This window comes from Zonotrichia albicollis, chromosome 5, assembly GCF_047830755.1.
Source record: "Zonotrichia albicollis isolate bZonAlb1 chromosome 5, bZonAlb1.hap1, whole genome shotgun sequence".
Lineage (NCBI taxonomy): Eukaryota > Metazoa > Chordata > Aves > Passeriformes > Passerellidae > Zonotrichia > Zonotrichia albicollis.
The window spans coordinates 45555709-45581873 of record NC_133823.1 but is presented as its reverse complement, the minus strand read 5'-3'; the positions used below and the strand labels follow the sequence as shown (position 1 = coordinate 45581873).

Below are 26165 nucleotides of genomic sequence, written 5' to 3'. Positions count from 1 at the left end.
AAGGGGACAGTGGCTGAAGCCGTGCTGGCAGCGTGGGGCTGGGGAAGGCAGACCTTGGGGCTTGGCAGGGCTTTGGCAGCAGAGGCAGCTGCTGCCAGCTCTCCCGACTCCCACTTCAGCTGCCCGAGTGCCCCGAGCAGCTGTCGGTGCTGCGGCCAGTCACGGCTTCACAGCACAGCCTGGTCTTGCACACAGGCCGGAGGAATACGCGGCCTCTATCCACACCTGGTGGAGCAGCTGGCCGATCCAGACACAGAGATGGTCGGGATGAGCCTCTGTGTGCTCACCCATGTGCTCCCAGACAAAGACCTTGAGAAACCCAGCATCACCACCCTGCAGCTGGCTAAGTCCCTCGTGCCACACTTTGAGAATGTAAGGCTCTGTGCCCCCAGCCAAGGGCACTGGATGCTGCCTGCCTGGAAACCTTGTTGTGCGAGGGCGCACTGAGTCCCGGGATCCAGCTAGCTAGTGAGGGGCGAAGGCCAGCACCCCCGCACATCTAAAACCAGCCCCCTTCGGTGTCTTTGGCCTTAGGCTGAGCTGGGAGGTGTCTCGGAGCGGCACGAGTGTGAGGCGAATTAGGAAGCGACCATTTGCTGGAGGTAGGCTGTCGGTTTTATTACAGAAGCACCATCAAAGAGGGAAAACACCCAGCAAAATGGCCCCGAACCGGGGGCTCCACAGGGTTTTTAAGGGAAAAAGGGGGAAAAGGTAGGGAAACCCAGCTAGCCAATAATAATACATATTTTGAGGTTCTAAACATAATTGACATACCTAAATAACCAACTAATATTAAGCAAAGGAGGGGCTCTGGGGCGGCAGCCAACCATAACCCCCAGAGAGAAGAAGGTTCTCGAAACTTGGGAGGAGAAAGGGGGTGACTGACTTAACCCAGGGAGGAAACGACTTTCACTTATAAGGGAAACCAGGGGAGGAGCCATTATATATCGGCAACTATGAATAGCGGTTACTATAGCAACTTAGCTGGCAGACTAACGGTGGCGGGAAAGAAAGGGGGAACGAAACCATTTTACACATAATAGGGGAGAACAATACATAAATTGGGGGAATAACACAAGAAACTTAACAACACACTACAACACCTCCCCGTTTCTTATCAAATAAAATAAAAATTTTAGCTCGTCTAAGCAACTCAAAAAGCAGGTGTCTGCAGATTGTCTTGCTAATCTTTGCTTTCCTCAAGCTGGAGTTCGCTAGCCCACATCTGTTCTTGAGGCAGCTCGGTGGGCCCCTCTTCGTCTGAAGCTCTTCCGGCTTCTGAGGAGAGGTCTTCCAGCTCGAAATGTTCTTCCCGAGAGAGTGCGGCATGATTGACAGTCGTCGAAGTGGCTCTAGCTATTAGTCTTTGGATCAAACTACGGATCAGTACGATTAAAACGGAAAATACAATCAAACTCAAAACAGCTTTACAAACCGATTCCAACACAGAACTGGCCCACCCGCTAAGGCCCCAACCCTTGAATATGTCTCCCAGCCAGTCTGATGTCTCCTGCCTGACCTGATGGACGAGGTCTTGGAGTTTTTTGATGGAGTGTCTGGCATCCTCGGCCCAAGAGGACAGGTTCAGACAACAGAGACCCTCAAACTCCTCACAGTGATGGTGATGGAGCAACAATAGAAAATCTATTGCTGCTCTGTTTTGGAGCGTTGCTTTCCTTGTAATTTCTTCATCTTTAAGGAGGTCGTATAATGCGGCTGAAGTATAATTGGCTTGTTTAACCACCCAACACTCCAGGCGGCCCAATTCACCCAGAGATTTCGCCACTGATAACCATGGCAATAAAATGGTAAAGGCGACGGATTTAGAATGAGACCAATGGGTAACTTTATCATCACAATCTTCAGAGAGATCTTTAAGATCTCTTTTGGATCTAGCCAATTTGGATGTTACGTTAGTCTTTTTCCAATTGATAATTTGGGTGATGTTGGGGGTAAACAGCGTCAGCCGGCCAAATGTGCACGGCCCTCCGATCAGACCAGAGGGGATGCCTGCCCACGCTCGATCACCACAAATCAAAAACACCCCTCTGGGAAGGGCGTAAGGGGTCCGCTTGGTATTGGTGGGGCCAACGATTTTCAGAACAGCTCGGCACCACTGGCTCGCTTGATATTGTTTCTTTGTCTGCCGGACCACCTCACTGCCTTTATATATGGGGGCAAAAGTAAATTCGAACTGAAAACAAATTGAGGAGTTGGTTGAACCGAGTAGGTGCAGCTCTGTGGGCTCGGAGGGCGCAGGATTCAGTCTGGCCACTCCGTCTCTCCAGGCATTACTGGGTTCAAAACCGGGAAGGAAAGTTAGGCTCCGCGCCAAAACAGGGGAAAGGGCAGACTGGAAGGCAGAGGGGAACTCGTCTGGGGAGAAAGGGATCCCCACAAGGCAAGACGACATCGGGTCCTCTGTTGCGCCGGTGTCGAGGCATATATGGTCCTGTCCTAATGACTGGGCCAAAGCACGCCAGACGTTGATTTTTGGCTGGGGAATGACCCACGGCTCCACAGGTGGCAGAAGGAATCCGCAGGTCATCAGCACGGTCAACAACAAACAAGGGTTGGGAGCCAGCGTTGTCGTTTCGGATGCCATTCGGGGAGGTGAAAATTCGGGGAGATAAAACTGAAATGAAAGGAAAGTCGTAAAAGTATGCAGGATTCACAGACATGGTTCTTCCCCAAACAACCAATTTAGATAAAACATACGGGGGGTGGTGTTTGGAGCTGGGAGGGAAAAGGAGGAAAGGTGGTGTAAAAGGTCAAGGGGTGGAGGAGAAGCTGGATGAGAGGGTTCTTCAGTTACTGAGGTGAGATCCGGAGAGAATGAGGAGGGTTGATGGGATAGTTTCTTCCGCTGACGCCAGCATGCTTGCCGGACCTGTGGTACCTCTTCTTTCTTGGTCCCCTGCTTCGGGACGAAAGGCCTGACCCATTTAGATGGTACCCACTTGGGACCCGAGGGAGTGGACACGCAGGCATATCCCCTCCCCCAAGTTACCAGGTCAAAAGGACCCTCCGTCCGCCAGGTCTCCGGGTCCTTTACAAGAACCGGTGGCTTGGCTTTAGGCTGCAGCTGCTGGTGACTCGGAGCGGCACGAGTGTGAGGTGAATTAGGAAGCGACCATTTGCTGGAGGTAGGCTGTCGGTTTTATTACAGAAGCACCATCAAAGAGGGAAAACACCCAGCAAAATGGCCCCGAACCGGGGGCTCCACAGGGTTTTTAAGGGAAAAAGGAGGAAAAGGTAGGGAAGCCCAGCTAGCCAATAATAATACATATTTTGAGGTCCTAAACATAATTGACATACCTAAATAACCAACTAATATTAAGCAAAGGAGGGGCTCTGGGGCGGCAGCCAACCATAACCCCCAGAGAGAAGAAGGTTCTCGAAACTTGGGAGGAGAAAGGGGGTGACTGACTTAACCCAGGGAGGAAACGACTTTCACTTATAAGGGAAACCAGGGGAGGAGCCATTATATATCGGCAACTATGAATAGCGGTTACTATAGCAACTTAGCTGGCAGACTAACGGTGGCGGGAAAGAAAGGGGGAACGAAACCATTTTACACATAATAGGGGAGAACAATACATAAATTGGGGGAATAACACAAGAAACTTAACAACACACTACAACACCTTGTGCCCTGTGCCCTTTTGGGCCTTTGTCCCAATGGGCCTGGAGTAGTTGGTGCTTAGGACTTTTCCTTTCCTCCAGGACAACAGCCATGTGCAGCTGCTCTCCATTCAGCTCTTCGGCAAGCTGATGGAGCTGGTAGTGGAAGAGGGGGATAATGCTCTCACGACAGTTGTGAGCCAGAGCCTGCTCCCTCTATTCCTACACTGGCACCATGAGAACCTGCACGTGGCCGAGGTGAGGCCACATCCCTGGCAGGGGGCTCGGCCGCCTCCTGCCCCGGCGCCTGGCGGGCTCCAGCCTCCCCTGGCCTTGGCACAGGGAGCCGGCTCCCGTGTGACTCAGCTGGGCTCTGGTGCCACTGCGTCTCTCTGCTGCTCTGCAGGCGTGTGGCGAAGCCCTGCTTGGTGCGGCCCGCTTCCTGAGGAGGAGGGATCTCGAGGAGCTGCTGAGGCAGAAGCGGCGGATGAAGTTCGTCGAGAGCCTGGTAAGGACAGGCCGGGAGCCCCAGCCGCAGGCTGGAGCGGGGCAGCCCCTGCCCCCGGTGCTCAGTGTGGGGGGCCGGCAGCTGTGCCCCTGGCCAGCGCCGCAGCCGGGCCCGCCAGCCTGCGCCCTACACGCTGCTCCCTGCCCTGGGCCGTGCGGGCCGGCTCGGCCGGTGCTGGGCGCAGGGAGCGCCCGGCCGAGAGGCAGAGCCCGCGCTGAGCCTTCCCTGCCGGCGCTCCCCGCAGCTGCTGCAGGACGAGAGCCGAGCGGCCGAGCACCTGCGCTGGGCCCTGCCGCACCTGCAGAGCCCACAGAGGCCCCTACGAGAGGCGGCCGTCAGGTTCATCGGTGAGCCAGCAGCCCGGCGCCCCTCCCCGCCTCCCGGCCCGCCTGCTGCCCCGGCTACAGCGGGAGCCGCGCCCGGGCCGCTGCAGCCCCGCCCGGCCTGGGCGCTGCCGCCGCCCTCCCGCAGCCGTGCCCGCGGGCGGCAGCGTGCGGCAGCGGCCCGGCAGGAGCCCTGCCCGCCAGGAGGGCGTGCGGCCGCAGGGCTGGCAGCGCCCGTGTCGGGCTCTGTGCCGCCTGGCGCCGCCACGTGCTCTGTCTTGCAGGGGTGGCCGGAGTGCTGATGATGGGCCAGAAGGAGGAGCTCCAGGTCCTCACTGAGGGTGAGCCAGGGCAGCCGCGTGGCAGCCAGCACGGCTGAGGGAGCAGCTGCAAATCCCGGCCCCGCAGCTACAGTCCGTGCCCGGGCTGCGGAGGGCTCCGCTGCCTGTGCGGACCAGGTGCGCTGGGGGCACAGCCCGGAGAGCTTTCGGGGACATGGCGGGGATCCGTGGCTAGCACCTTCCGGTCGTAGCCCTTGTCTCCCGCTCCCTCCTGGCCACGGCAAGAGCCGGCTGCCATGGCCCTGGCAGGAGGCTTTCCTTGGATTCCCTCAATCTGGCCTCTGACCGTGGCTCTGTTCCTCTCTCTTCCAGCTCTTCGAGCCCTCAGGGAAGACGAGAGCCCATCCTGCATGAACACCTGGATACAGATGAAATTCCAAGGAAGATCTGCAGAACTTCGTTTGTCTCCTGGAGCAGATGTACCTGTACCGGCCTCCTTCGATGTTTTCCAGTTCCCTTCGAAGATGGGACCACCTGCAGAGCAGAAGGGACCAGCTGCAGCTCCAGGCACGGCTCTGGTCGCTCACAGCTGAGCCTGTGCGAAGCCCCAGCAGCTCCTGCCATCTCTCCCCCTGTTGGCAGCTCCTTCCCTGCAGCCCTCAGGCCCTGCCCATGCCCTTTTTTACCTCCCAGCTCACCCCTTCGCTTCGCTTTCCCTTAATAAACTGTTTGTGATTTTCACTTTACCCGCATCTCTGTGGAGCTGAAGCGGCACAAAGCCTGAGCCCGGGGACACGCAGGGCCCCTCTGCCCTTCTCCTCCCCGCTGCGTTCCGGGCACGGACAGAGAGGAACCAAGGGCAGCTCAGGCTGCAAAAGTCCCTGTCCCGCTGCTCCAGGTGCACAGCGGCACGGAATTAAAGGGCGTGTGAACATGCTGAAGGGGAAAAGGCCCCTGGGTGATAGATGAGCCAACTTGAGTGTGCTCTGAACCCAGCCGTGAGGGATTCCAGTGCAGGCACCAACGAGGGCAAAGGAGCTTGCAATGGCGGAAGTTTCCACAAAGAGCTTCCTGAAAGCACAGCAATGCTCCATCCCTACACAGGGACGGGAAGAGGGCAGTGAAACCAGAGGCCGGGGCCCCTTCCCCTCTCCCTGGGGCATGGCTGCAAAACAGCCGCTGTGTCTTCCCGTGCCTGTGTTTGGGCTGTGCTGAGGCCAGAGCCGGCCAGCTTGTGCTCTGCTGTGCCAAGAGCGTTCTGGGCGGGCAGGCAGAAGCGCTGCGTGCACAGTGGGGAAGGGGCTCACGAGAGCCTCCTGCGGGAACAGGGCTTCGCTCCCTGGCTGGGAACAGCCTGGTTTTGCTGCCGGGAGCGCAGGCAGGAGTTTGGGCACTTGAAGGGGCAGCGGGCAGCTCTTGTTTCTAGGGGGCCCGGGGCTGCGTGCCACAAGGGACACGAGGAAACAGACTCGGGAGAAGGAAGATGAGCTCGAGCTGGAGTGCCTGTGCTACAAGGTGCAGAAGTAATTGAGCCTTGCCAGGGTTTCTTAAGTGTGTGTGGGTGTTCCCCGGGAAATGGACACATTTGGGGAAATGCCTTTAGATGACTGGCTTCGTGGACCCAGCTGTAATCTACTACTTGGAGATTTTCAGTTCTTCCTTTTTTTTTTTTTTCTGATTTACTGGAACAGCTAAACATTTTATGCAGCTGAATTTTGTGTACTGCTGATTTTATTCTTTCTCTTTCATTTTTTTAAATGTTTTCTCATTATAACATAGCTCTGGTCTTGCTCCAAGGCCTTTAATTATGAACTGACATATTCTCAATCACAAATATGTTTTCTATTGCCTTAAAATGGGTCTTCAGGCATGAGAATTCCTGTGTCTGAAACAATCTATGGAGATTTTTTTGTACCTTTAAAACCAAAAAGAAAACCTTAATAATCTGTGTCTCATTTGTGCCATACTAAATAGATCTGAAATTCATTTCACAGACACAATGTGATAAAAATAATATATATAGTGGTGATAATGAAGTCATGTTAGTTTTGGTGCCCCATTCCTTTATTCTTCTCGTGGATTTTTGGCTAGTTTAGACCTCTTCCTGGCACTGGGTTTGGGTTTTGGTTAGCAAGGTGTGTCTTTCTTTAACTGCTTCCTTCCTTTACTTTCCCCAGACACCGAGAATACCCCAAGTGCTTTTTCTCAGCTTCTAGTCAAAGGGTGTCATCAGGTTGCTGATAAAACACTTGCACTTTGTTATCTCATTGTTTTCCGTAACTTGGAAGTGAACACAGCTTTTCAGTGTCAGAGAGGCATATTAGCTATTAGGGGTTTGACTGATGAGGGTGGTTTATATTATATACATGGCTTTCACATGGATACACATGCAGTGTTGAACAGACTTTTTTTAAGCTCTCAAAAATTTTGAGTTTCATGTATCTTTTTGAATAGGTACTAATACGGTATTGCATCAATACTGTCTTTTTTTTTGTTTGTTTGTAGACAGAAAATGCAAAGTAAGTACGCCTAAACTGGTATTCTTTAAAGCCAGGGGTGATCTAGTTTATTTATTGTATGATGTATAATAGATTAGTGTCCTTGTTTCTTGTATGTGACTGAAGAAGCCAATAGCTTTCATAATCAAAATAACTAATTGTAAATGTGGACTTAAATGTATATTGGCAAAGCATTGCAAGCCTGCAGTCTTACATCAAGGGATGCAAAAAACTGGAATCAATATTTATCATTAAAAATTCATATTCTATTTCTTTTCTTGCAATTTTATAGTAAAATAAAAGAACTTTTTTAAAAGAACTAAAGAACATTTTTAAGATCACCAAGTCTCTTCTCACAAAGGGAATGGTGAAATGTCCTGGCGTGATATTATGAAGTATAAGTAGGCGTTTGCTTTTTAGCTAATCTAAAAATTATGGCTTTCAGAGAAAACAAGAAGACAGCACATACATGATGTGACCCTTGGTCTCCTCACTGATAGCCAAATAAACTTCTAAATCTTGTGGCTAAAATGCTGTTCATTTTCTGAAGAGTGTGCCTCTGTTATCAATACACGTCTCAGTACGTCTCTGGTAGCATAGCAGTTTGGAGGACAGGATTACTTGGAAAAGGATATTTTAAAAAGTTGTTCAAAATACCTGTTGAACAGTTGTCTCTGGGATTGGCATGAGTCTACCATGTGCAGAGCCAAAAAAGTAAGATATGAGGAGAAAAAAAAGTGTTGTGCTATAAAAAGCATTTAAAAGTCATCAATAGTGAAGGTATGTCTCAGGTATTCACAGCACATGAGTAAACAAAGGACTAACATCTACCAAAAAGCTGAAGAGATAGTAGCAATATTCTCTCTGGGATCTATTTAATAACATGGTTTTTATTACAGAGTGGGAAAAAATAGCATAGAAAATACAAACTCTTTCAACAGCGTCATGAAAGAATACTCAAGTAGGAGTGCTAAAGTTTTAAGGATGATATTTCCCTTGCCTGTTGCATGCAGGTGCAATTTCCTCAATACTAAATGTAATTAATGATATGAGTTAACAGCAGAAAGCTCCCTGGAAGAATCATAGATTTTGGTAGTGAAGTGCAAATTACTTAACTCTTGACTCACAGGAGATAGTGGGTTATTTCAAATGATGTTGATTCGTTGTTTCTTATACCAATTAGTAATTTTTTTAATGGCAAACTTGCAAAAGAAACTAAATTAATTGCTTTCTTAATGTAGTAATATCTTTCATTAACAAGAAACAGCTGATATTACTGGAGGCAGAAACAATAATTTGTAACAAATTAAAGTATTCTACAAAATTTAGCTGTATAATTTATTTTAGGTAAATTTTAACGCTATTAAATTGTTAGAAATAAGCCATGTGAGAATGAGTTACAGATTCCAAACATGGATTTATTCAGACCTGAATAAAAGTGTTAAAATGAAGATCAATCCTGAACTATGGGAAAATCAGTTGTGCATCACTGCACAACTGCTTAATTTGGGATATTTAGCAGAGTTTAATTTAAAAAGGGATTTGAAAACTTGTTGCTTTTTGATACAAATACTGGAGAGAAATTCCTCAGGGTATGAAGGTCCTGTTTCTAATACTATCACTAATTGTTCTTAATAAATCTCTTGTCTGAATTCTGTTTTTTCTGTAACATTCATATACCACTTTTATTATGAAATTATATCAAAACCACTCAAAACCAATAGTGCTGTCTGTTGCTGCAAACAGATGAGTCCCAGCAAAGATGCCCATCAGCTGGGTATGATCTGGGTATACTGAAATCTCCCAGACTGTGAAGAGGATGGGACCCCTATTCTCTCTACAAAAAGTCCAATTGAACCATAAAAGGTGTCAGTATTTATTGAAACTTCATCCACAGCTTTGGTAAAAGATTTTTATGCTGGGGCCTGTTTCCAGAGCCAGAGGCCTGTATAGGATGTTACTCAGTGTAGAAAGCGATATAAATATATATAAAAATACATAAAATACATATTTCTATAAAACATAGAAATATATACAAATGCATGCACAGCCCCACATGTGTGTACCTGCACATACATGGGCCCTGCATTAGTGGTGAAGTCCATAGAAATAAATGCTACTGAATGCATCTATAGCCAAGTAGTCAGTCCTTAGCAAGTCAGCCTTCCAATTTGTCCTGACCACTTTTTAAATGTATCTTATTTCACTTTTTGCAGCAATTATTGACATTTCCTCACATTTCCTCATCATTATTATCTTTTGCTGACTACTTATTTCAGCTTTAAAAGTTTCCTAAGATATGTGAATTGATATTTCTATCCTCAAGGAGGCAGTTATTGGTATTTCTAAGGGCTTCTCTTTTTCTGCGTAGGAGCGTGTCTTCCATATGTGTATATGCATAAAATTTGCTTCTAATGTCCCAGAATTCAGAATTCTAATGTCCCAGAATTCAACTTAATTATGAAAGAAAGATGGTTAGGTGTCTCCTTTTTCTACACAGCCAAGATATGTAGGGAATAAAAGGTCCCTGTATCGTTGCAAAGCAACTCTTAACAGTAGTTTACAATTAAAAACCATCTACCAGGGGTTTTAAAGCAGGTCTCAATTTTCTCCTTCAACCAGTTTGTATTCTACCATTCAGTTAGCTTGTGTTATTGTTCTGCAGAAGCACATCAAATTGTGTGGAGCCCAAAATATTTAAAACTGTGTAAACTGAATGAGCAGTTCAAAAGAAATATTTTCACTCAGCTTTTGATATAAATACAGCTTGTGCAAGAGTGGTCCCCAGCAAATAAATTCAATGTTAATTCAGATGTTGATGTGGTTTCTATGTGCCATTTCAAGAAAGACTGTACTAGGTTGGAATTATAAAAGCTTGAATAAATTCAATAGGGAGAGAAAAAGTATCCACAGCTTCTTGACCAAATACAGAGAAACTTAATTTTCTTCCTGTATTCCTCTATATGTTTTGCATGCAAAATTCAAAACATAGTAATAAGAGTTCTTTTCTGCTGGAAAAGCATCACTATGAAAATTAAATTCTTGCCGGCTGTAATACCAGTCTTTCAAAAGCCTGAGATATCTGATGGCTGCAGATCCTTCTAAAGACACATGAAGCTGATGAAGTTTATTGTAGTTTTGGTTATTAACATGTTAATATTTCAGGTGCTTTTATAGTTTATAAAATTTAGTCCCAACCATTATGCAAAAAATACATGCCAAAGTTTTTGTGCTTATGTCTCCTGTGAATTGCTCAGTTTGTTAGAAAATGATCAGTGAAGTGAAAAAAGTGCTTGCAACTTTTTCTGCCTAGCACAATAACAATTAAAAAATGAGCTAAGTTGCTAATTTGGAGGTAAGACCTATTCTAGTTAGAAAGTGATGAGAGAAACACAAACTTTCCCAAAAGACAATAACTGTTTCATGAAAAGCCAGGCAATCTAGTCCTGTGAAATTCTACATATTCTAGCTTGGTCTGGCATGAGTTATTTAGCTCTTGCTTTGTCTCTGAGAGGGAGAGAGAGTTTTGCAGATTAAAACCATAGCCTCCAGTCTACTGGGACCAATCAGCTAGTTTATGTTTAAATTGTTGCAAGAAATTGAATTAAATATCCAGTATCCTAGCAAGCACATTTAATACTGTCAAAGAGCTATCTTTAGCCCTCAAGGCATGTAATTACTAGCTCTGGTCCATAAGGGAATTTCATCCTGAGAGATTTTCATTATATTTCAGGAGGATGCTCTCTGCTAGTGGTAGTGGATACATCCTAAACAACATTCAGCTTCTTGCCAATGGGATACTGAGGTTTCCAGAGAGTGGAAATTCATATCACTGACATGTTGACATGGGACAACCCATTTGTACCAGAATACTGTTATATTACTCTTGCAGCTACTTGTTATTTCTGCTTTCCTAATAGTAAGAAAAATTAATAACTCATAGAAAGCTCTACCATGAATAAGACTCAAGCAATAAAATCTCTGTCCAGCTCTGTCAGTCATTCAACACTTTGCAGTATCAGTGTGTCTAGCTTGTTAATGAAATAGATTTTTGCTTGAGAATGGCTGTTTCCCCATAAAGTTATAAAAATATGATAAAAGCAGCATTATAGACTCTTTTTCACAGAAAACTATTGCTATTATTTATTTCTTCAACATCAAGGTGAGGAAAGGAGAGGTTTTTTCCACTGTTTTTGTCAAGTACTTTCCATATTTTCAAAAGCTGGTCTGGTTTAGACATAAATAATTTTCCTCTATTGATTTTTTTTTTCCAATTGGGCAGCTCATGGATAGCACAACTCTCCAGGTTCAAAATTTACAGCTGCTTTTATTTTCTTCCTGCTTCCCTGATCAAAAGTACCATGGCAAATAAGGTCAATGAAAATACTTATGAGCATTTTTAAATACAAAATTTCACTGTTAAATGAAAGTTATTTAACCTTGTGCTTAATTATCTATGGCAATCAAGCTAATATTCTGAGCACATAATTTAAACTGTGATTTGTGTAATTAAATTTTTTTTGTAAAAATATTTTTTTCTTCCACCAATAATGAATTTTTTTCCGCTTGTGTAAAATTAATTTATTTTTCCCCAGTAGTACCACAATGTGTTTTGCCTTCAATGCCTACACACTTAAATAATTTGCCTCATTTAGCACTTAAAAAACAGGGAAGCTCAGGAACAAAAAGAGGAAATACCAAGTCAAATATGATACATCTGAGCACTTAAGATCAAACAATTTCAGGTAATATAGATCCAATCTGGTGTCAATATACAGGAAAGTGTAATCCAAAGCATAATAAACTTTGCTTATCTACACACTTCTGAATGAACACTGTTATCATGTTACTGATTCTAGGAGTAATAATTTTGCATTAGAGTAACTGCTTTCCACTATATCTTTAGGCAATATTTGTCCTCAGCTGTATTCAAACACAGAGTTTTGAAGAACTGCTTAGGACAGCTGTCCTGCTGAGCACCCCCAGTTATCAGAAGGGCAAAATGGTCTGACGTAAACCATCGTGATGATACTCTTTCAACTGTTTAGTAACAAAGCATGAAGAATAATCTTAAATATATTTACAGTCTAATTCATTTAGTTTCTCAGAAATTCCGGCTGAGAAAGTGTTTTAAAACAGATGCATTACAAGCACCGAGCAAAAGACAAAAAAATGCCTGGCAGTACTCTGAGAGTGCTGTATGCCATCAGTGGAATCAAGGACCTGCAGTCACGAGCTGGTAACATGCACAGCTCTTCATGTGCATCAGATATAAGCAGAGGACATGCCGCTGATGTTAACAAAGGAAGACGAAGTATATTTCCATTTAAAAAAAAAATCTTCGAAGTTAAAGATCATTAAATCACCATATTCTACCTCCTTGTTTTTTAAAAGAAATGAGTGCTAGTCAGTTGCTATGTGTGCTATATATGCTATATGTACCTGGGAACTATCTGGTTTTTTATAACAGTGACAGCTTCACTGGCAAGAAAATCCATCTATGCAAATAGATATTATTAGGTTGTTGTTTTTACAGTTTTGTTTGCCATTATTTCTTATTAATTCTGTTCCCTTTAATTTAATGTTGCCTTGAGTGAATGCTATTTCCTTGTCCAAAAAAAAAAAAATCCCGATTAATGTATCTGAATGGCAAGACGGCATTTTTTTGCCTGAGAATGATAAATACATTGTTGCTAGGAAACAGTTTCCAAAGACAAATTTGTTGAAGGACAGCAATTTTATGCATTTTAAAAATGTCCCAACGGTGATCTCAAAGCAATGCAAAACCATAAAGTTCCCTTGTGGGATGGAGAGACTCTGTAGGCAGAGACAGCTAGTTAGTAACCCGTTTTACTAGATAACCCTTTTATTACATATCCTTATTTTACCCTCTTCCTATACCATGTAAAACACACCTTTCTGAGACTATAACTCAAGCAGTATTCAAGCATGATTGTAGCTCCCACTTTTCTGGCATGTTATCTGACCTTCACATACATTGTCCATAAGAATAAAACCAGGTTAGCTCAGAAATGGGCATAGTCTTGGGCTCTGATACCTTCTGGGCCACAGGTGGGGCTCCCCAGGAGTGCTGGCAGGTGGGGGGCAGAGCTGGGGGTTGCTCTGTTCCAGGGGGTTTCCAGATGCTTCACTGTCCCATCTGGGGTGCCAGAACTGATGCCTTGAGAGGCTGACCTGGAACAGAGACTAGGCAGAGCTCAAGGAATAAAGTAGGTACTTGTTAAAAGGCCTTAATGGATACACCTTGGGCAGTACAAGAGCCTGGCCAGGGCTGCACCCAAGATGGACCCAAAATGGTCACAAAGTCGACGACTGGTCAGTAGGTTTTACACCTGTATAAGTTTTGGTCCATTTGTGTGTTGAGGTTAATTATAGCTTCAGGGTATGAAGTTCCATCCCTCTTGTTTTCTCGCTTCAGTCCACCATTGTTTATGCTTTTTGAGCCTGAAGCTTGTAATGGTTGTCCTTGGTTCTCAAGCTGGAAAAGGATTGTTTTGTCTAATTACCCTGTGAAGAGGGATTATTAACACTTAATGTGAAGCTCAGAGCTACTCACCTAGGCAGCACAGAATCTAAAAAAATATGAAAGCTAAAACTTAACGCATCATGGCCCATCCTCAAAAGTACTGATTTGCATATTTGATGTATATGTATGTAAAAGACTGGATAAGTCTATTTGGAAAGTCTCAGTAATGTGTCATCATGGCAGCCTCAGTAAAAGCTGGGTGAGGTGACAGCTGCACTGAAATTATTGAAACAAGAAATGTTTCTGCATGGCCCAGCTGCTAAATATGTGAGGTTTTTATTTCCCTTTAAGTGTCCTTTTATTTTCCTTTACAGTGTCTTTTAGATGACACTGATTTGAGAAGACCAAATGCTACTGTGCCTGAACTTGCACCTCTGCAGAATATTCTACGTAGTTTTGCTTCTTGGGCATAACTCTAGAGAATTCACTGTTCTGCCCCTGGTCCCAGAGACCTTTTGTGCAGTCTGGGATCTCCCCACACTATGGGCTCCAGGCAAGGTGAAATCACCACATATTCCCCAGGGAAGCAGGCACACACTCAGCTCACAGTCCCTGTGCTCTGTTCAGGGCAATCCCCTGTTCATACCTTCCCCACCAGGCTGTTCTTTGCCCTGGGACATCTTCTGTAATAATACCCAGGCTGCATTTCAGAAGCATCTGTAAGAAAAAAACCCAAACCTGCTCCATCTGCTGCCCCTGTTCTGTTTCAGGGACTGTATTTTGCAGCAGGTCTTTTCTGATGAGAGGTTCAGGCACAGCCATGGGAGGCAAATAGATCCTCGGACACCTGCAATGACCATGGCCAGTAGAGGATGTATCCTTCATTAGGCTGATGGGAACTCCCTGGACTCAGGGCAATTTTGGTGCAGAAAAAGGGAGTGCCTGTGAGCTCAGAACATAAAATTACATATATGCAGAGAATTTGGCAGTAGCACCCTAATTATTGATTGATCTTCTTGAGTAACATAAATAAATACTTAGCAGCCTGGCCAGTATTCATGTTCCTCTGATTGCTTCATTTGCTAACATCCAGATGAGATTTTCCAGTCTGTTCTGTAAAACTGCATTTTGCTTTACCAGAGACAGTTGTTTCCAGAAGATAACTAATACACACAGGTAGTGAAAGTCTATCAGGAGGCAAAAAAATGAGGTAAAGGCTCTGAAGTCAGAGCTCAAGGGATGCTTGGTTGAACAAGAAAAATGCTGCTGAGAGATTCTAGCTGTGCAGGTGCATTAGACAAGGTATCCATGTAATGATCATTTCTTTTTCATGGAAGACTAATTCTAACACTCCTTTGGTCCTTACAACGGAAATGAGTTTGGGGTTTTTTTTTGTTTTTTTTTTTTTTTTTTTTTTTTTTTGTGAAGCTTTAATTACTTTCTTTATGTAAACTTTCAAATTTAATCAAATTTCCATTATGATTAAAAGAATTTAGAATACACTATAAAAAACAAAAAGTGCAAAATATATGCAGGCAGAGAAAACATGTATGGCGTTATCACTAATAAATACAATGTTGCAGATGCATCACTGAATGCAGGACTTCCTTTGCATGAAATGTTTCTTACTTAAAGAAACAATGACAACACAGAACTGCCCAGACGACGACTATATAAATTTTCATTGCAATACATTTAAATGGAAGTATTTGTTACCATTTAAGACTAATTTAAGTATAGAATCATAGAACCATAGAATATCTGAGGTTACATAAGACCTCCAAGATGATCGAGTCCAACCTTTGACTGAGCATCACCATGCCATGAATCTCATACAACTTGCCTGAGCCCATTGATCCAGCCTGTCCAGGTCCCTCTGCAAAGCTTTCCCTGCAGAGGAACAGCATTCCTACCCAACTTAGTGTCATCTGCAAATCTAGGAAGGGTGCACTCAACCTCCTCATCCAAGTGATCTTTAAAGATAAAATCCTATTGCAAGTTGTCCTTGTTATATAGAGGCAGGAGTTCCTGAATATACAAATTGAGAAGCATATTTCTCTGATTTTAAGGTTTTGTGGTTTTACAATAAATAAGGATCACCCGTACTGGAACTGCATTTATGTCTGAAATATGCACTAGCATTAAAACAAAATGGGCAGGGTGACCAAAATGAAATATGCTTAAATATCTCAGAATGTAATAGTGATTCCTAAGTTATGTCTCTGGGCCTCTAAACTAATGGCTAAATAAAAAAAAAAAAAGCCATAAATATCCAAGTTGAAAAGTACAGTCCCAAAAGGCTTCACTAGCTGTTTAGTTAGGGAGATTCTTAAATTAATAAAATCTAAAAGTTTTGCTTTTAGGATCCTGCAGATTTTCAGTCCCAGAAACTGCTATATCAGGTATCCCGTAGTCCTCACTCAAACTCTGTCTACACAGTCCTTAGGGGCTTCTCAGCCCTCTGAGGTTTCCATTCTGTTGGGCATTCAGTGTTGATATCCAGCCTTTTGCAGGACAATTCCCCAATGCACTTCACCTAAACCTGGCACCAAACAAAAGCTGTACAGAACATTAGTGTCAAGCATGCCCTAGCAGCCTCAAATTGTGTTCTTGTTTAAAATATCTTTGAAAGGCAAGATATTTGGGAGGTATTTCATGTATTCAAAATGGTTTTTCTCTGGGCTTTTTTTTGTCAAGACACGAAAAGAGAATTTTTTTACAACTACAATTGGTTTGCTTTGTGCCTTTTCTCTAGATAAATTAACTAATTGTGTTTTTTCCTCTTTCCTTTGTGTGTATATGTAGAAGTAATTAAAATGTTTTATGTATAGGAAGAATGTTTTCTGTTTTGGTATGATCAAGTGTCACTGGGAGACACTTGAAATGGTGTCCACATTTCTTGAAATGAAGCATAACAACAGATGTGTCCTTCTAAATTCAGAGAAGCAGGGAAAGAAAACTCTGTTATTTTGTTCCAGCCAGCAACTGAACCCCACACAGCTGCTCACTCACTCCTTGCTTGTCTCCCATCTCCTAGATGGAGACAATCAGCAGGATAAAGTTTGTGGGTTGAGTTAAGGGCCATCCAACTGGTAAAGCAAAATCCTGGCTCAAAAGCAATAAAACCCAAGCAATTAATTCACCAGTTTTTTTTATGGGCAGGCAGGTGTTCAGCCATCCCCAGGAATGCCTGTCTGTCACCATGTGTCACGTGTAATGGTGACTTGGGAAGACAAACCCCATCACTCTGAAAGTCCTCCCCTTTCTTTTTCATTGGCCAGCTCTCCATGCTGAGCATGACTCCACATGGGTTGGAATGTTCCTTGGTTCAGCTGGGATCAGTATCCCAGATGTCTGTCCCCTACATTTTTTCTCCTCAGCCTCATCGATGGTGAAGCGGGATGAGAAGCAAAGGAAGCCTTGGCTCTGTGTAATTCCTGCTCACCAGTGAAAAAGCATCCCTGTGTTATCAACACTATTTCCAGCACAAGTCCAAAGTATATCCTCCTGCTATCTACTGAAGAAAATTAACTCCATCCCAACCAAAACCAGCACAGTTTGTATTATCTCTCAGTTAATTCAAATTCTCTTGAGTAGTAATATAATGCACAGAAATTACTATCCTCTGATTACTTCCTACTCCGTAATTGATGACATGGTCTTCTTTCTAATTCTCTAATCTTCCTCTGATTCAATCAAAGAGAAACAGTCCTGTTGTAAGGCTTTATAACAATGAAATTATTTAGGTTTGACAAGATTTGGGCAGACAAGAAAAATACTTTCTAAAGCTGTTATGTAATTACACTATATAATGGCTGCTGCAATTCAACATGGGGAAATGCAAAACATTAAATAGGAGAGAGACCAATTTAAAACTTCTCACATATACAAAAAAGTCCTGAGAAGGGAAATTATAATTATTGAACTATAGAAGATCAAGAAAGGAGTATTTGCCCAAAAGGAAAGATTGAAAGCAGCTAAACTAATTAATTTGAAGGGAGTGGGGAGTAGGTTTGTTAAAAGACAGTAAAACCTGTTATGGTAAAGATCTATATTAAATCAGAAATTATAAAAAGAATGTTAGTCCATGCCCTTCCCGTAATATAAATACAGAAAAGCATTCACAGACAGTAAGATTAATGTATTTGAAATGGTTCAGGGGAATACATTTTTGTGCAATGTGAAATTTATCTGCAAAACTCCCTGTGGAAGATATCTTTCTTCCATATTGTTTAGGATATTAACTCCTCATTTCCACTGACAAGTAAGAGTAATTGTTCCCAAGGTATCTAGTATTATTGATCACAATTTCCTCTGAAGCATCAGTTACAGTATATTCTCAGAGACACAGCGAGCAGTGTTCAAGGAGCTCTGTGGTGTTCAGCTGCTCCAGCAAGACCAACCATCCACTTCCATACCTGGCTGAGGATCCCAGAAGGGGAGAACAGTAAATTCCTAGTTCTCATTGCTGGTGCAGGAAAAATAGGGTCCAGGCAGCTGAGCTTTTCCCATCAGTCTACTCCAAAAGCAGTATTTAAAAAATCCCATTGTGCAAAGTGTTGCATACTTTGATTCATGTCCATCAGGGTACTTTAACTTGTGCTTAAGTTTGGCATTTAAACTGGTTTGCTGTCTGCACAAGTTTTGCCCCTTGGATCTAGAGATAACTACAGAGAAAGAGAAGAAAGGAAATTGATATATCTGTATCCATTCACTTCAGAGACAGCAGCCCATGCCAGTTCCTTGTGACACCTCATAGAAGAAAAATTTTTCTGACTTCCTCCACAAAGTGTATGAGAAATTAATAATGATCCCCCTCCCCCAGTTCTTCTCACTTTCTGATGGAGCTTGGTAAAATGATCAGTCCCTGCACTTAAGGCCTCTCTGGATTTTCTTCCATGCATCTTTGTCAATCCTTTTTCTAATAAAAAGGCTAAATTAATGTATTTTCTCCTTGATGTAGTATGGATTTATATAAACTTACTGACTGTTATAAAGCTATTTTCAGCTGTATATCTCATAACATTTTCGCAGAAATCATCTTGATTGATTTTATAGATTTTTAAAATCTCCTGTGTCACATTCCAGAAATAAAGTACTAAAAAATATTTCTTGTGACAACAAAGTCCACTTACAAGCCCAGACATTTTGAATACATGATGGGCTTCAAGTATATAGAGTAACTTAGTAAAATGTCAGGAAGTTAGTTATAAAGTGGGTTTACAATAACAACTGATAACTCTCTTTTTATAACAGTTCAGAGTATCCTTCTCTGAAAGGTAACACATGCATTTTTAAGTTTGGTTTCAGGTTTTTTTAGGAACAGAGATTGAAAATTTGACATATTATCAATGTTATCTTTTATAATAATTCTGGTTTAAGGAATTATTGTCTTTCATGCGTATTCAAATTGCTTACAAAAAGAAAATAAAAAAGATTATGCAAATAAAAGCAGCGGGAATTTTGGATACAGGGTGACTTTACAAGCCTAGTTAAGCATGGTAGGACAGTTATACAGCCCAGTCAAGTATGGCTGATTGATTTTTATCTGCAAATTGCTATCAACTGTGAAAGCTGGCTGCAGGTTGTTAAAATCAAGAGCCCTGTGCATTCTATTTAGAGAACACTGGTTGCATAATAAATCTGCCTTCCTGTGAAAAGCAGGCAATTAGTATTAATGATTTCATCACAAAGAGCAGGAGAACACTTAAAAGTTGCCAGAGAAACTGGGTTGAAAAACACTGTTAAAACAAAGATTATGATGCTACATAGGAAGAGGTGCATCCCTCAAAGCCTGGAGAAAAAGAGTAAGACCTCAGAGGCACGGTGCAAATAACAGCACAATATGACAATATGCAAAGTACGCATTAAGGACTTTTGGACAAAGTGGGTACTCTCTAGATACAAAAATTAAGAAAAGAATACAGTCCACCAATACATGGTGGCCATGTGTTGGGCATACCACATGATACAATGTTAGCCTCATGATTTGATGAAATACACAATTAAGCGGGGAGCTAAAGATTGGTGGGAATTAATCTGGAGAGTTTTCTGTGTGACAGGGGACTAAAAAAAGCTTGATTTTTAGCCTGCAAAAAAACCCAGCTCATAAGGATTACAATTATTGTCTATAAATGCAGGAAAATACATATATGTGGAAAAAGCAAACATGAGACAGCATATCCAAACCATTTTTTATCTGAATTATTAAAAATATACACTTTGAGTATATTTACCTTTTGTTAGGTTGGCTTGTCATGATGTTTCAGCTTTCTAGAAGACAACCATAAGGAAGCTGAGTACGAGTTTATAATGAAAGTTAAGGAATGTAATTGGTCCAGTTTAAGGAACATTTCATGGCAGGAGAGAGTTTTGAAGAGAACAGGAGGAAATAGTCTCACATGTAGGCCACGGGCCCTACATGAAATTTAATTTCTGCAGCAGTGCCAAGCAGGTAGCAGGGATTTGTAACCATGAGTGATGGCAAAGGAGGATGTGTTGTGGTTCATTAGAATACACTGAGTGCAAATCTACAGAAAACTCAATGATATGGCATCATATGAATGAGGATCTAGAGACCTCCCAATAAGGCTTATCTAAGTAACTAGCATATGAATAATTAGTTATCTCCAAAAGTGCCTCATAGATACGCAATAGAGGTTGAAAACCAGTAAAAGAATGATAAAATATATGAAAAACTAATTAAAAGTCTGAAGGGGATGTTGTAGTTCAGATTTTCTGTATCTCAACCACTGGCCAGATGGGCCCATGGGTGCTTTGGTGACCACTGTGTTGTAGTAATATGAGCAGGACATGTATTACACTGCTCTGAATTGATAGAACTGATGATAAAGTTGATAGATGATAGATGCTGATGAAAGCTTAAAAAGCAGATTGAGCCTGATTTCTGGAAAATCTGGAAGCAGGAAAAATTCTGGAGAAAACATCTCCAGGCAGTGAACGAGTTTCTCTGCTCTAAGGCAGAGTACTTATATTAAGAGTAATATATATATTATATATTAAGAGTACTTATATGGGACACATGCTGAGAAGAGCATCTGGCTTCTGGGCTGCAGGCTTTGGGCTTCTGGAAGAGGAGTTCTGTACAGCAGAAGTCAGTTCTTCAGGACAGAGGTGCAATCCTCTGCTTTATTCTGTAGCCAAAGTCATCCACTCAAGTGAGAAAAATTATTTTTGGTACCTATTCCTGTAATGCTCTTGCTGAAATTCTGCAAATAATTTGGCTACCAATGGTGAGTGGAGACTAAGCCAAAAGTAAGAGGGAAAGGAGGAGGTCAGCTTATGAAAAAAACTTTATTAAAGTCAGCACACTACTGGTAAGAGCCATCTCAGATTCATAATATGCTGTCATGGGCTGTACCATAACTTTCTTGACTGACACGGTCACTTTCACTGACAAGCAACATGCAACACTCTCATTACCAGTGGACACTTCAGAAGATGTGACTGAAGAAGTCCTTGGGTAAAATCAAAAAACCAGACCACAGCATTTACCAGATACTGTGAGAAACATTTAGAAATGAGAACAGTTAGAAAGCTTTATCTTACTGGGAACTCTCTAAAACAATTAGACAAGTTTTGTATTCCAGGGAGGCAGCTTCTTGCTTAAATACCAGGGATCTGACTGAGATACATTTTAAGCCAGGTCATGCTTTCTTTTTGCTGCCAAATATAATTAAAAAGGTATTGAAATGTGCAAGCTGCACTATTCATTAAGCAGTTGCAGATGTAACACCATGAGGAGCACTGCTGTTGTTCTGCTTTTGGCACTTGACATTACCATGGCAAAAAACATGCTGAGCTAATAGAGTGTCTGCACATTGGAAACTAAAGCACGGCTGGGGTTGAGAAAAGCAATTCCCTAAACTAAAAATTACCTGTAATGCAAGTTCTTGGAATTCTCCTTTAACTAAAAAATATTTGTGGTGAAAATCTAACAAATAAAGACGGGGACTGGCTAAAAAATATAAGCAGGGATTTTCTTTTGTCTTTCTACAGACTGTGAAAGTTTGGATTCCTGCTCTTATTTAGAACTAACCCAGAATTATCAAGTTTGAAGTCCTTTAAAATTTTTTTCTTTTTATTTACGAAATATGTTCAACCATCATCTTAAATTATGAAGTCTGATTTTAAACCCCAATGTCATCAACAGCAATATGAATCCAAGACCAGAGAGGTTCTTCCTGAAAGATGCAGGTTTGACAGGGCTGCAGTTTATAGGGTAAGTGCAAGATGGTACTTAAGCACATACTTTATACCAGTAAAATGCAAAATCATATAATATTTTAGGTTGTGAAAAGAGCTTTAAGACCATTGGGTCCAATCATGAATCTTTCTAAATAAACCACTAAATAAAGGACATCCCTAAGTGCCACATCTACATGTCTTCTAAATACCTCCAGAGATGGTGACTCAGCTGCTCCCCTGAGCAGCTGTTGCTATGATTTACAGCTCCTTTGGTGAAGAAATTTTTCCTAATACCCAGCCTAAACCTCCCATGATGAATCCTAAGGTCATTTCCTCTTATCTAACTTCTTGTTTCTTAGGAGGAGAGACCAACCCACCTCTGTGTAACCTTCTCTCAGGAAGTTGTAGAAGAGTGAGAAGTCCTCCTGACCCTTTTTTTCTCCACAATAAGCCACCCCAGTTCCCTCAGAGTACTTCCTCAGAGGCTTCCAGCTCCTCCTCTTTGTTTGCCATTCGGTGTGCATTGATCCCACCATGTTACCTTTTTTGTGACTGGAATGAACTTGATCACATTCAATCAAAGCTTGGTTCCCTGCTCTTCTGGCTCAGAAAATTTCCCTATTTTGCAGCTTATCTTCTGGATTTGTGCTCTGTCTCTGGCCAATGATACAGGGTTTTTTAAGCCAAACCTTAATTTGAATTACTCTTATTGGTAGGTTGTCAAGTCTCAGTCTGAATTTTCCTTTGGGAATCTTCAAAAATCCATTTAATGGAGTTCCCATCAATGTATTCTTTTTTCAGTAATAAGTAAGCCTTATGTAGTAAGACGCTACATATCAGACACTTCCCTTGGCAAACAGTGATCCTTGTTTACTGAAAACTCCCTCACTACAGGTTATTTTTAAAAACTGTATAATAATTTTGATGTGTCATAACCCACCAGTAATTTTGAATAGTAGCTTATCTCAGTCCAATGTCATTCTTGGCTGATGGCCTGGAAGCATTATCTAGATCTGGAAAGGTCAAAAACAATTTCAGTGCCAAAGTAATGATAAGCTGCAGGTGTGAGTGCAAGCTTTCCAAATCACATAAAATGCCAGGAAATTTTCCCAAAAATATTTTTTTAGCATTTATAAAGTAATTGAAATAAAAAAAAATGTTAATATGTCTGGGATATGTAAGGAGCAGAAGAAAAACTGTAACTTTTGCTGTCTGTACATTATTATATTCATCAGAAATTTTTTAAAACATAAAACTGGAGTCAGTGAAATATTACTAGATCACGTTCCATATTACAAGCTCTCTTCAGTGAATGTTGTGGGCCAGTATTTTGTTCTTTGTATGTGCCTGTGTTATGTGAACATTTGGAAATAATTTTTGCAATCAGAACAGTGAAAAATACATGTTCTTATGATGTATGGACTTCTCATTCCTTAAAGTCCCCAGTTAAACCAGAACTCTGTGGTTACTTAGGAACAAAAAAACACCTGGGAAAAATTCACAGATGGAGAAAAATCAAAAGTTTAAAGGAGACAGAATAATAGGATCAGGAGGTTATAGATAGGCAGTCAGCCACCTATGCCCAGTTTGGCTTGTAAAATGGCAGTGGAAAATAAACCAGGCATCCCAGCAAAGCCCAGGTCTGCCACAGAATGTTCAGAAGGAGCCGAGCCTGGGGCCTTGCTCCCAGCCAAGCACTGAGAGTCAGGAGGAGCTCTGCTCTCATGTACCATTGCCACTGCCCTTGACTTCAGTCAGGTCTGTCTTTTGCACCTGTGCTCAATGAGAGATTCAGAAAGATGTGTCCATGTCAGATCATAGAAAGAAACCAAACAGAGGTATTGAAGGACAGATATGTGCCATCTAGAAATGCTAAGACATAAAGGGAAAAAAGCTGGATTACCCCACATCATCATTTTTTCCCCAGGTCAAATGAACATTTTACATAAGTCTTGTTAATTTCTTCTTTTTTAAATGGGTGACAACACTTAGTTTAATTCAGAGCCTACAGCTCTGATACATCAGGTATCAGATATCAGTCAGGAGCTGAGACTGCCACTGCAAAGCTCACAGCTATGGCCAGAAATGCAGCAGCCTGCTTACCCAGGTGTTTGTCTCCCTTCTCTTTCCAAAACTCTGTGCATACCATTGGTCTATTTTATGAAACTTTTTTTTTTCCCCAAGAGAATTAATTGTCATCTTGAAAGATCTATGGTTTCATTCGATCCTGGGAGTGCTTCTGGAATTGCTTTTTTTTTGTTGATGGCAGTGTTGATATGAGCTGCATCATGCTCCAAGGTGTTTCTCCAGCAGATGGTGAAAAATATCTTATAATATGGTGGATTGTAACAGTGGGAGTCATTCCTATGTTCCTGGGTAAACAGACTTCAAAAAACCAAAAAAATTGTCATGATTGCAAGGATGTTTAAGCAGTTGTCAGGACAAATATATCAATACTTACTGTTATCCCTGCAAGTTATAGTTTTCATATAGCAGTGGCTAGATTTCTTCATCTTTCTGCTTTGATGGTATTGAAGTAAGATGAGCAGCAAAGATTGCAACCAGACTTTTATTCACTGTTTACAATTACATTACAGTTATATTAAGTGATGAGAAATAAATGAATAATTATTTTTTCATTTTAGCATCAACAGATAACAAGTATCAGCACCAGAGCCTTGGAAATGCCATCATCTCTGAGGATGCTGTGAAAAGCAGAGGATAGCACACACACACAGAGACGTTAATCCTTTGTTAATACCTTGAGACTGCTGTATCTGTATGGCTCATGAGGCTGCTGTGTGGTTGCTCAATACCTGTGCATCTCAAAAATGTACAGTCATAGCTACTTCACATTGCATTCACAATAAATTTATTTAAGAATGAAACAGCACACAGATTTTCAGTGGAGGTGGATTTCCTATGTGTATGTTCACTATCTGCAAATTTTTGCCTTAGGTTAAATAGAGCATATCTTTATAATTCATCTTTCATCTTTGTTCTTCAGGCCTCAAAAAGTCTGGACTTTCTCATTATGTTTCCTTTAGGTTGGATATGGAAACGAATGAAAACCTCGAAAAATACTAAATATATTTCTAATTTGATACTTATTAAAATCCAATTTGGAAAAAAATTGTATTCATATTAACCTCAGGGCTGTATTGAAATGCCTTTCAGCTGTCAAAAAAGGTTAAATGCAGAGGAAGCACACATAACTAATGAGTTTGATAGTAAAGGCTTCATTTTGAGAAGTCTGTTTTAAATATATATGCTTTCCTAGCTATTATATTTTACAAATAGAATGAATCATCACGAAAATATTTATTCATACATATTTTACGTTAATCCAATGCTTCTGCCAATGTTAAGGCTTTAGGAGTCTGTATTGAACTCATTGATGCTATTGAAAATCTTTTGTATTCTCATGATCATTGAAGTTATTTGAGATCTATTATTTTCTGAAGTTTTTCTAGCGTTAACATTCCTTTCCCTGTCACAAAAAAGGTTGGTTTCCTAACTACAGTGTAAAATTTTGTTCTCATATATCTTCAAATATACTGTATGGTACTTGTCTTTGATATTAAATTTCAACATATTTCCCCCCTGTTAATTGAGTTCTTTAGTTTATTAACTGTTAGAAACAAGTCCTGAAATGCAGCTGAATTGTATAATACCTAATATTTACTATATTTGCTCCTGGTTTACCTGAAAAATAGAATTAGCTGATTGAGATATCTGCAAAATCTTTCTGACTTTACCAGCACAGTCATGGTGTTTATTCCATTTTGTATGGAAAATGTTATCAAGTTTAGTTAAAACCTGAACTGGAAATTAGTAAGATAGACATTTAAAAAGTGATTTTATGAAAATACTGTCACTATTTTCAAAGCAAACTTTTGTCTGTGAGTGTCTCCATTTACCCCAGGATCTAGGATACACACGCTCCCTGACAGCTGCTTTAGCAAGTCCCCGTGCTTTGCCAGACCCTTTCTGCTAATCCACCTCTCTCCATGCTGCCCCAGTCCTGTGCAATTTCAACAGAGTATTCTGGGCTGGAAGAGACCCACAGGGATCATTGAGCCCAACTCTCAAAGGAATGGCCTGTATGGAGATCAAACGCACAACTTTGGTGTTATTCCTTGCTTTTCTGGAATACACACCCACAAAAGCATTCTGTCCTCATGTTTGCAGGTGCTGAGCTGCTGCTGAGCTATTTTGAGTGCAGTGTATTTGTTG

The 26165-nt window shown here is 41.8% G+C and overlaps 1 protein-coding gene across 1 annotated transcript; it reads left to right on the top strand.

Moving 5' to 3' along the window:
- Positions 1 to 2679: 2679 nt before the first annotated feature.
- Positions 2680 to 5482, top strand: LOC141729058 (uncharacterized). The gene is made up of 7 exons (XM_074540449.1): positions 2680 to 2819; positions 2950 to 3112; positions 3727 to 3882; positions 4031 to 4132; positions 4377 to 4479; positions 4740 to 4796; positions 5109 to 5482. The coding sequence occupies exons 1-7, from the start codon at positions 2680 to 2682 to the stop codon at positions 5327 to 5329; spliced, it is 942 nt and encodes a 313-aa protein (XP_074396550.1). The 3' UTR covers positions 5330 to 5482.
- The last annotated feature ends 20683 nt before the right edge of the window (positions 5483 to 26165 follow it).

What these genes read in the sequence shown, in the direction of transcription:
- LOC141729058 (XM_074540449.1), top strand. Translation starts at nt 2,680, where the DNA reads ATGGTTCTTCCCCAAACAACCAATTTAGATAAAACATACGGGGGGTGG. An exon ending in AGAACCTGCACGTGGCCGAG is followed by an intron (nt 3,883 to 4,030) that starts GTGAGGCCACAT and finishes GCTGCTCTGCAG; the next exon opens with GCGTGTGGCGAAGCCCTGCT. An exon ending in GCTCCAGGTCCTCACTGAGG is followed by an intron (nt 4,797 to 5,108) that starts GTGAGCCAGGGC and finishes TCTCTCTTCCAG; the next exon opens with CTCTTCGAGCCCTCAGGGAA.